The 12,097-nt window shown below is 43.4% G+C and overlaps 1 protein-coding gene across 4 annotated transcripts in view; it reads left to right on the top strand.

Moving 5' to 3' along the window:
• The first annotated feature begins 241 nt into the window (after positions 1-241).
• The window catches only part of LOC115208561 (sprouty-related, EVH1 domain-containing protein 2), a 33,538-nt gene continuing 21,682 nt past the window's right edge, over positions 242-12,097 (top strand). For all 4 annotated transcript variants that reach the window (XM_029776715.1, XM_029776716.1, XM_029776717.1 and 1 more), the window contains exon 1: positions 242-669. In XM_029776715.1, coding sequence (XP_029632575.1) covers positions 644-669 — 26 coding nt within the window. In that variant the 5' untranslated portion in view covers positions 242-643. The remainder of the gene's footprint in view (positions 670-12,097) is intronic.

Genomic DNA, 12,097 nt, shown 5'->3' on the forward strand with positions numbered 1-12,097 from the left:
CCAAATCTTCACAATATACCAACCAGCACTATTTACAATGTAACTAGGAGGCACCTATGATAAAGTACAGGACAAACTGTGATGTAAATGTAATGTACTGAAAGTGACCTTAATGGGTGAAACAGTAGAAATAGGGAAACACATACATCATAATCTCTTATAGACAAATAGTCCACTGGTAGCTTTGGACATCCCTAAAAATTCTATAAAATCTGCAGTCCTTCGGGTCTGACGTCATCGTTTCCGCAAGCCCCCCTCCACTTCCAGTGTCGGCGGCGTTGGCTTCTACCTACAGAATCCAACATGGAGTAACCAGAGATGGGGCTCGTACGGGGCCATCCTCACCGACATCAACGCACGATTTTAATTACCGCATTTCAGCATGGGGCGCGACGGGATTAAATCGGTGGAGGTATTCCAAAGGGATTTACTCTCTCGTGGATGCGCTCGAATAATTGTAGTAAAGCGCTGAGAGACGAAGAAGAGAAGCGAGAAATAACGCAAACAAACTGAAAAAAACACTCGGAAAACTAAGCTACCGCTGTTAGTGTGTGATCGAGGGGTTGGACGAGAAGGGAAAGATAAAATGAAGACACCACATTACGTACCCTCGGTGGGATGTTATTGTAGGTGAAACGAAAAAATGACCGAGGAAACACACCCAGACGAGTGAGTAGCCTATAACGTTAGCTACTTCACAAAAGTAGTCTTAATTCTTCATTTGCATGTTAGAAATGCTCTAATTATACCCGTGTTATGCACGTCTGTTGATGGGATACTGAGATGGATGAGGAGAGTGGACCTAAAGTTTTTTCCCCCAAGTTGAAAATGCTTTGTTACAATGTAACGTTAGTGGACAGAGGAGCGGGATGGTTAGGCCCCCTCGCCCTCCCGAACGACTTCAGTCTTGAAAGAGGGAGGACGAGGGGAGGGGTTGGATCGGAAACATTTTGTAAAAGGGTTTACAGTGAATAGTTTCAACTGCACTTCATATCACCGTTTGCCATGCAAATAACACGGTCGAATTTATAACAACATTGTATGTTGACCACAATGTAAATGATGTGGGAGCACGGTCACGGAAAAGTAGCTTTCGTTTGCACCGTGACGCTGTTGGCTAGAAAGTCTTTCTTTGTGGGGGACTGATATGCCATATCCGCCATTTCTTTTCGTGAATCGCTCTAATTTGCATACTGTCCTTCATTCATAAAAATACCAACGGCAAAGGCCGAGAGGGTGCGCGCAGCGTTGAGAGTATACGCGAATATTTCATCATTTCCTAAGTACGATGAAATATGAATGTCTAGTTGGAGAGAGAATCCAGTTGATTCAGTCCAGTACCGAATGATAGTCAACATTTCCGTCCTAAAGTGTTTTGTTTTATTACAAGTACCTTGTACATTACATTAGGCTATCTGGTGTAACATTTTTTTTTCTCCCTCTATTTCTAGGGGTCAACCCGTTTTCACACATGCCATTTCTCATGTAAAAGTCCATTCCGTCTTACTTATAGGCATACACACTTTTTCTTTTCAAAATAGATATCCTATTGTAGCCTACATATAGCTTCCTCAGTGAAGGAAGGAGGAGGACCATCCTATTCATTGAATTTCATAAAAATAGTGAAACATGTAAAAAGTTATAATTTTTAGATAAAACTATAGGTACTAAATAGTTTCACATTTCACCAAATAATAGTCTGCCATTTTTTGACTTTGAGTACTTGCATGATTGTTTTTCAAGTACTCAAAAGAAAAAATATATAATTTTAGAACATTTATCTATATGCCACCAATGCATAATTTATCATAACCATTACAAATAACAAATCCTAATTGCTAAAATACCCCGTCAATAAAAAAAGTGCAATTTTAAACGTAATTAATTGAAACAGTAATTTCACCTGGTTATATTATATCGTGGAACACAATCTTTAAAATGTTAGTAGCCCCAGCAGTGGCGTTTGCTTGTAGAATCCTATGGCGGTGCAATGGATTGTTTTGTCTCAGTGATTATTATTTCTTTTTTACCAGGCTCAATTTTGTGAATTGAAAGACCATTTTTTTAGTGTTACAAACACAAATCTGTCTTTTTTTCGATATGCATGCATTCGATTTAGTTGGCCTAGGCTTAATGATTCTGATGAAAATATGCAATTTCTATTTATCAATCTGTTTTTCATATTTTCAGTGTGGAACCTGTCTCTGTTTAGGGGGGTTATAGCATAGGCTAACCAATTCTAAATGGCACTAGCAGTTCGCAAAGTAGTGTCGTCACTAGTTGCCACAGTCATAAACCCCGCCTATTTCTACAATTTCTCTTCTTAATATCTTATTTAAACCTAACCCTAACGTTAACCACACTGCTAACCTTATGCCTAACCTTAAGTTCAGACCGAAAAGCAAGTTTTTGTTTTCATACAGTTTTACAGTATAGCCAATTTTGACTTTGTGGCTGTGGTAACTAGTGACAACTGCAAAGTAGCCTGAGTGGAAATTAGACGGGACACAATTATTCCAAAACATCAGCTTGTTGTTGGAACACGTATTTCCTTCAGTCAACCAGTCCATTTCGAATTTGTGATAAAACGATCGTCATTTGGCAAGGAATATAGCTTGTGTATCCCATCAGTTAGATACGTTTTTATTTCTAAAGGCCTAGCACGAGGTTGTGTGTGGCACTCAGCATGTGGGAAAAGGAATTTAGGGAGAACTGTTTGATACATTTGAATTTTGTCATTTAGCAGACATTCTTATCCAGAGCGACTTACAGTAGTTAGTAGGCCTACATCATTTTTCATACTGGTCCCCTGTGAGAATCGAACCGATAACCCTAGCATTGCAAGCGCCATGCTCTACCACATGAGTCACACGGGACCGCTTTGTTTCGTTTTTGTTGTGCCCCTGCAAATGCATATGTACAAATGGAACACGAGTCGAAGCAAATTAATGTTGTCTTCAAAGACGACCGCGTTTCGACCAAATATTTTTTACAGTATTTGAAAAACGTGATCTCTGGTTAAAGATAGGTTTGATGTAAGTTCGAGTACTCGATTACTCATACCCATCCCTACCAAATAACTGATTAAAACACTGTTTGCAATGGTCTGCAGTAGCCTCAACAGTACCCTCTAGGGTAGCACCATGGTGTAGCCGGAGAACAGCTAGCTTCCGTCCTCCTCTGGGTACATTGACTTCAATACAAAACCTGGGAGGCTCATGGCTCTCACACTCTTACATAGACTTATACAGTAACCCTAACCATAGCTGTATTTTGTTGTACTTTTTCTTCTTAGTTTACCTTTCACTTAGCTAATGTATCAAATTTAGGCGGTATTGAATGTGTCACTTTTGATTACTCCAATTTGTCTCTCAACCTGTGCACCCACGGTATAAACTTTAATTTGTAGGCAAGGTTGTAGCAACCTCATGATGGGTATAAATTCGATTATCATGTAGTAGCCAAAACCTATTGATGTTACACTGAGCTGGGTGAATGGAATATGAATGACAGTCATCCATGCTGTAGGGTGAATTCAGGAAGAAGTGGGACGCTTTTTGCATTTCTGCCTTCTGTAACCTCTTTCGATGTCTATCCAACATATTAGCCCAACTAATGATACAACAAATGATACAATAGTCATCCCTAATGATACAATAGTCATCCCTAATATTAAATGGCACTGACCACCACTGGCCTCCACGTTCTATAAGGCATATGTTCTTGGGTGTAGAGTACACCTTGGAGGTTTGGCAATAAAGGTTCTGTTGCTCATAGCTTTATGTCCTTTATCCTGCGTGTAGAGATTTGGCAATAGCCTACTCCTTCAGGTCATGGGTTATCTTTTCTTCTAATGATTTATGGTACACTCACACCCCTATAGGTAAACACATGACTCAGATGGTAATGTAAAGGGAAATCGAATAGTTTGAGCTTGTGAAACGTTTACCCCGAACTGAAAGTGCTAAAAGAAGCAGGTTACTTCAATCCATAACCGTTGGCGTTGACATTTTTCTTAAGCAATTGAACATCATTGAAAGGTGGGAATGTTGGAAGAAAGTCGTCTTGGCAACTTTTCATGTGTGCACAAAAGGATACGTGGGATGCTCAAGTTCTGGAATGATATCACAAGTTTAAGTACCCTCGAGCAACAGGCCAGAGTAGTTACACAACAGTGTTCCTGCAAATTCCAGCTACATACAGTACACAACTGTTAAAGACTGTTTTATTGTATGTATCCAAATGGCTAATAGTGGTCCAATTTTATTGGTCTAAGTGCAATAAAACTCAGCTGTACTATTCTAGACAGCAAGTTTGTGAGGTGTTGCCTTGCCTTGCATTCCCCCAATCCATGTGCACGTCTCCCCTCCCCGTTTCCGGAGGTTGGGTCGGCTAGTTGTATTGATCAGAGTAATGACGCCCCAGAACTGGCAAACTCTGAGCTGTCAATAGTGCCGCTGAGGGGAGAAAATGACATTGAGGAAAGGTCAACACAACTCTCCCCAGCTTCGCAGCCCCATTACTGCCCTGGATTGATTTCATATCAACTCTCCCCTTCCATGAGCTGGGCCGGCAGGGTTCAGCTCAACAACGGCAAAATGAAGCAGAGGCGACATGAAACTATTGGAGCCAAATAGTTGCTGTTAGTGATGTCATTTTTCCCTCTACCGAAACGTTGTTTGAACGTCAACAAAGAGATACCTCATTGCCATAGGCTTATTGTCTATCACCAATGACACGAAGCTTGTCATTACATGAATAATACTGCACTAGACAGTCTCTTTCATTCTAAGGTCTCGATCCTGACTCAAACTGCTCCAAATTTTGAGGGACTCGAACGTGGCCAACCTGTACACTACAAAAACCATTGGGGCTTTTTGCCTAGTGATTGGGAAGTCACGGGGCAGAGATGGTGTTGGCCTGTAGCCCAAATGGCAATGTGACATGTCTAATGGAAGATGGATTTCCTTTACTTCAGTTCAATAGTGGCATCGCACGGGTCCACATTCTGCCTCTATCGACTTCGCCACACAGACCTGCTCACGTTTCGGATATCTGTCGACAGGGGAGCGCATGTGAAGCACCGCACAAGGTCACAGAGTGTCCTCCCCCCCCCCCCCCCCGTTTGGTTGACTTGGTTAAAGAGCATAGCCCCTCACTTTGTGACGACGAGGGAACTCGTTCTCAATGTTTGGCAGTGACCAAGTGAAACGCCATCTGCTCCATCTCTCTGCTGAAAGGGGAACTGAGATCTGACCATTTTGTACGGGGATGGTGCCATAAGCATGTGGGGAGTTTGCATACGTTTTCTCTGGGGTCAGCGGACCACCTGAGGCAACAGTGTGCTCGAACGGCTGAACCCGGACGTCCAGCCAATGGGCCTTTGGCGTAAAGTTTGCTTTAGCAGCGTCCCCCGTTGCTGGTGAACGCTTTGACATCATGACTAGTTTTGCAGATATTAGATTTGGGCATGTAAAAGGAAGTTCAGTTTACTGTCGCAAAGAACTAGTTTTATTCCCAGTTATTCCCATCCCAATGTACAGTCCATTTGCCCCAATGGAGGTTTGAAAAGACTGTCCCATAAAATGACACACTACAAAAACTCAAGATGCTTCTGTTAGAAGTGTAGTCTACAACTTCAAGACACAAACTTATGCAGTAGAAAATGGTCACCAACATACTCAGTCTTGATGCCCCATTGAGGACCAGTTAAAACTACCAACAGGTTTCTTAGCTAATAGATGATTGTATTTTATGTGATTGTGTGCGTGTTGTGTGTTTTGGGGGTTTATAAGCAGGCGAGGTAAGATTAGCAAAGCCTTATCACATCCTTTTCTTATCAGCGAAAGGGTGCAGAGGTCGGAACAATTTGAGCAGATTATTCTTTTATTTTTTTTATCCCTGTGTGGCAGTTTGTTTTATTTTATTTATTTTGGCAGTAGGTTTTGCGATGTGGTTATGGAACAGCTGCTTAAGTAACATTTACGTACAGAAATGTAACTATCTTTCGGTATGCAACATTTAAAAGTGCTGTTGAACTACAGTACCAGTCAAGTTTGGACACCTACTCATTCAAGGGTTTTTCTTTACTTTTTACTATTTTTTACATTATAGAATAATAGGGAAGACATCAAAACTATGAAGTATCACATATGGAATCATGTAGTAAAGAAGTATCTCCTGTTCCGTGGCGGTGTGTGTCTGGAGTATATTAATAAAGTGTGTTGCTGCACTCAGTCTGTAGTGCCACCACTGGGCATGTGGTCTGTAGTGCCACCACTAGGCATGTGGTCTGTAGTGCCACCACCAGGCATGTGGTCTGTAGTGCCACCACCAGGCATGTGGTCTGTAGTGCCACCACCAGGCATGTGGTCTGTAGTGCCACCACCAGGCATGTGGTCTGTAGTGCCACCACCAGGCATGTGGTCTGTAGTGCCACCACCAGGCATGTGGTCTGTAGTGCCACCACCAGGCATGTGGTCTGTAGTGCCACCACCAGGCATGTGGTCTGTAGTGCCACCACCAGGCATGTGGTCTGTAGTGCCACCACCAGGCATGTGGTCTGTAGTGCCACCACCAGGCATGTGGTCTGTAGTGCCACCACCAGGCATGTGGTCTGTAGTGCCACCACCAGGCATGTGGTCTGTAGTGCCACCACTAGGCATGTGGTCTGTAGTGCCACCACTAGGCATGTGGTCTGTAGCCACAGATTACATGCCTTTCATTTTCTATCCAATTTCAGCTGCCAGCCATACTGTGACATCTTCATTCTGAATTTAGTATACCTTCCATATAAAGGTCCCCGTAAATACTAGAGCATACTATACTAATCGGAGATGTGTAGGGAGATGAATGTTGGATGGTAAAGGGGAGAAATTGTGGTGTAGATAATGGAGGGGGCGAACAGTTGACGTGGGGTCACACATTCATATGTATTTATGTTAAGAAGAAAAAAAGATGAACACTGAGTTTTATTATAGTTGTAGTTTGCCAACCTTATGCCCAATCCACAAAGTGTGTGTGTACACACTACTGTTCAAAAGTTTGGGGTAACTTAGAAATGTCCTTGTTTTTGAAAGAAAAGCAATTATTTTTTGTCCATTTAAATAACATCAAATTGATCAGAAATACAGTGAAGACATTGTTAATGTAAACTATTGTAGCTGGAAACAGCAGATTTTTTTAATGGAATATCTACATAGGTGTACAGAGGCCCATTATCAGCAACCATCACTCCTGTGTTCCAATGGCACGTTGTTAGCTAATCCAAGTTTATCATTTTAAAAGGCTAATTGATCATTAGAAAACCCTTTTGCAATTATGTTAGCACAGCTGAAAACTTGTGCTAATTAAAGAAGCAATAAAACCGGCCTTCTTTAGACTAGTTGAGTATCTGGAGCGTCAGCATTTGTGGGTTCGATTACAGGCTCAAACTGAGCAAGAGGACAAGTACATTAGAGTGCCTAGTTTGAGAAACAGACGCCTCACAAGTCCTCAACTGGCAGCTTCATTAAATAGTACCCGCAAAACACCAGTCTCAACGTCAACCGTGAAGAGGTGACGCCGGGATGCTGAGTTGCAAAGAAAAAGCTGTATCTCAGACTGGCCAATAAAAACAAAAGATTAAGATGGGCAAAAGAACACACACTGGACAGAGGAACTCTGCCTAGAAGGCCAGCATCCCGGAGTCGCCTCTTCACTGTTGACGTTGAGACTGGTGTTTTGCGGGTACTTTTGAACGGGTGTGTATGTGTGTGTGTGTATATACAGTACCAATTAAAAGTTTGGACACACCTACTCATTCAAGGGTGTTTCTTTATTTTTACTATTTTTTACATTATAGAATAATAGGGAAGACAAACTATGAAATAACACATGGAATCATGTAGTAGCCATCCTTTGCCTTGATAACAGCTTTGCACACTCTTGGCACTCTCTCAACCAGCTTCACCTGGAATGCTGAACTCTGGGTCTTATTTTCCTGTGGTGGTCCTCATGAGAGTCAGTTTTATCAGAGCGCTAGATGGTTTTTGCGACTGCACTTGAAGAAACTTTCAAAGTTCTTGACATTTTCCGGATTGACTGACCTTCATGTCTTAAAGTAATGATGGACTGTCATTTCTCTTTGCTTATTTGAGCAGTTCTTGCCATAATATGGACTTAGCGCTATTCGGTAAAAGACCATCTACTGTATACCCACCCCTACCATGTCACAACACAAATGATTGGCTCAAAAGTATTAAGAAGGAAAGAAATTCCACAAATTAACAAGGCACACCTGTTAATTGAAGTGAAATTCATTCCAGGTGACAACCTCATGAAGCAGGTTGAGATAATGCCAAGAGTGTGCAAAGCTGTCATCAAGGCAGAGGGTGGCTATTTCGAAGAATCTCAAATCTAAATATATTTTATGTTTAACACTTTTTTTGGTCACTACATGATTCCATGTGTTATTTCATAGTTTTGATGTCTTCACTATTATTCTACAATGTAGAAAATAGTAAAAATAAAGAAAAACCCTTGAATGAGTAGGTGTGTCCAAACTTGATGTAGCAGCCCACATTTCCTCCGCGCCAACGGAAAAACCAGAATGAACGCACTCTTCCTCTTCCAATCTGAGCCATATTGACAGCGCTCTGACCTAATGAGAATGGGTGGGCACCAAGGGTGGCTAATCATACACTACATGGTCAAAAGTATATGGTCACCCCTTCAAATGAGTGGATTCTGATATTTCAGCCACACCTGTTATTCACAGGTGTAAACAATTGAGCACACAGCCATGCAATCTCCATAGACAAACATTGGCAGGAGAATGGCCCGTACATGGCACTATCATAGGATGCCACCTTTCCAAAAAGTGGAAACACCTAGGAGCAACAACGGCTCAGCCGTGAAATGGTAAGCCACACAAGCTCACAGAACGGGACTGAAGTGGTGAAGGGCGTAATGCGTTAAAATCGTCTGTCTTCAGTTGCAACACTCACTACCGAGTTCCAAACTGCCTCTGGAAGCAACGTCAGCACAAGAATTGTTCGTCATGAAACGGGTTTCCATGGCCGAGCAAGAATTTGAGGAAGGCCCTTTCCTGATTCAGCATGACAATGCCCCGATGCACAAAGTGAGGTCCGTGCAGAAATGGTTTGTCGAGATCGTTGTGGAAGAACGTGACTGGACTGCACAGAGCCCTGACCTCAACTCCATCAAACACCTTTGGGATGAATTGGAACTCCGAATGCGAGCCAGGCCTAATTGCCCAACATCAGTGTGCCGACCTCACTAATGCTTTTGTGGCTGAATAGAACTGAGTACCCGCAGCAATGTTCCAACATCTAGTGGAAAGCCTTCCCAGAAGAGTGGAGGCTGTTATAGCAGCAAAGGGGGACCAACTCCATATTAATGCCCATGATTTTGGAATGAGATGTGTTTCAGGTGGGGCTGGTGCCCCTCCTCGTACCGCCCCTGACTGAAATGAATGGGGGAAGGGGCGTGAATAGACAGCACGGCTAAGCGGAGGAGATGCAGTGTGTCTGAATAGGGTCAGACTAACACATTTGGGGCACCTACACTAAGCCAAAAATAATACTTTTTTTTAGGGAAAATATTTTTTTTTGTGGGGGGGGCAACATCATGCATTTCAACACATTTTGCCAGGGGGCAGAGAAATTTGCAGTTTTATGCTACTCTACACATTTTGCCATAGCATACGTCATAAGCAATCTGGGGGGCCTCCGACCTCCAAGGGAATCGACCTGTTGAATATTGAACCCCATGTGGCAATATCGCCTATGGCATGGAGAGTAAAGAGAAGATGCCACCATTAACATACAATAACTCCGTTCATTTCAGTTTTGGTGGGACTGGCATATTTTCGGTTAGAATATGAATATATAGGCCTTAACCCTACTTGTTTGTTAGGTTGATTTTTGATAGGGACAAATTATTCTATTTCATGTACAGTTGTCTATGAACTTCTGAGCCTTGACGGACCCATTGCTGCTTTGCTTTGTCTGGTTCATCAAGTAACAGAACAGCCTCTTCTCTACACCTCAAACGCAAGGAAAGTATCCCATGACTTTAACTTTGTTAGTGGCCAGCTCCTTGTACAAAATCCTCATCACTAGATATGCTTGGGCCATTTCTGATGGCCTGTGATAGAGAAATAAGAGCTTGGAGGGGAAACTGATGAGCTGTCCTGAATGGGAGCTGTCAGAGAGGAAAAAGGAGAGGGAGAGGAGAGAGAAAAAAAAGAAAAAGGACTATCGATCACCTATGTTCCTATATTCTGAGCCGTGGATGACATCACCCCAGGTCTTTCACACCTACCTGTGGGTTGGGTTTGTACATTGTAAACCTTTGACCTCCTTTTATGAGCCTGACAAAGTTAGGACACCGGGCACACACTCCTGATAAGGAGTCCAGTCAGAGCTGAGTAATATTCAAACCACATTCTTCTGACCTGCATGCTAGCGAGAGCCATGAATGTACATGTTCTTTGCTCGCTGCTTTATACAATGTGCACAAACCTTTTGCTGATAGGCGAGTTGTTCCAGTTGCTTCAGTTTCCTTTTGGGCTCCTGTGTGCTAGAATAACTACCCCCGGTGTGTTTGGGTAGTGGTGGGCTTCTTAGCCCATGTTTCTCCCCTCACCCCTCCTTCTTGACGGATAAGGATGGAGTGTGCTGTGTGCCACTGCCGGCAAATGCGGAATGGCTGCCGGGAGATGACTCATGCTCAACTCACACACACACACACACACACACACACACACACTCTACACTCTCTCGCTCCGTCTCTCTCTCGCACACACACACACAAGCGCCATCTGCTTGTCAAGGAGACTGAATCATACTGTACGTGGGGAAGCACTTTTGAGCAAACAGCCTGGAAGTCAGGCACGGCCGCTGCTGCTTCCGCCATGGTCAGGCTGGTGATGGGGATGTTGTGTCGTCTCGCACACCGCGACCGTCTGCCGATGGAGACCGTGAGGAATTTGTGACCGTGGCCGCGGGATGTAGGAGAGATGTCCGATTATAAAAGGCAAGCCGTCCGGTTTTGTATTTCTGCCGCTTCCCTGGTTTCTGTTAGCCATGTCTTTCTGTGTCTACTCTGCAATGTCCTCCTCCTCGCTAATATTCTGAGGGGCTGCTGCTCGTGACTACTGCGTGGTTAGAATAAGGTTTTGTTTTGGCTGTGGCGGAATAGGTTAGAGGAGCGAAGCAATGCTGCCACCTTTTACAGAGGAGATTTGGCGTTTCTGTAACGCCGGGGGCTCTCTCTGGCTTGTGCTCTCAGGGCTTTAGATGTGTTATCGTAGAGTACATTCGTTGGCACTCTGCGAGATTGTTCTGAATCATCCATGTGGGATCCGTGTTCATGGATCTCAGGGAGACGGATCATCAGCCTCGTTTTGCAAAGACTGGCTTTATTCAGACATGTTCTTCCTTCCTTTACCCGGTTTATTGGTCAAAACTCTAAATGAATATTCATTGTGTTTGGAAGTGCCGCCAGGGTATCTGGGATAATCATATTGTGTGTGTGACAGAGAGAAGATGTGGGAGGGAGAGAGGGGTGACCTCTGCAGTGGGAGAGGAATTACTCCCCCTCTTTAGTATACTATCATGGCCGCTACATTCCAGGGGTGTCAACAAAACCCGAGCTTATCGTGCTCTGGGGGTGGGTGGGCTGTGGAGTCATCATCCCTCAAATGATATCAAATACTGCCTGTCTGTCAGGATTTGACAAAACAGTTTCCCTGTCTAGTGACTCACACCCAATTCACATGCACCTGTACATCTGTCTGGGATTTTATATATAAAGGATTGCTGCTGATTAATTCATTTGTGTACCTTTTTGCATTTACGCTTTTAGTCAGGTGTCCTTATTTCTCTGGTGTGCATTTCTCATGCTTCTTGGCATGGTGTGTACATGTCTCTGAGTTGGGCCTAGCTCGTCTGAGGGTGTATGTGTGGGAGTGTTAGTGGAGGTGTATCATCACTCATGCTCTCTTCAAATGCCAGATGGACAGTTAGTTTACCATATTAAAAGCCATGGGCACATAGACATCTTTCAACTGCTATGGATGGAAGATTCCTGC

The sequence above is a fragment of the Salmo trutta genome, chromosome 14, assembly GCF_901001165.1.
Source record: "Salmo trutta chromosome 14, fSalTru1.1, whole genome shotgun sequence".
NCBI lineage: Eukaryota > Metazoa > Chordata > Actinopteri > Salmoniformes > Salmonidae > Salmo > Salmo trutta.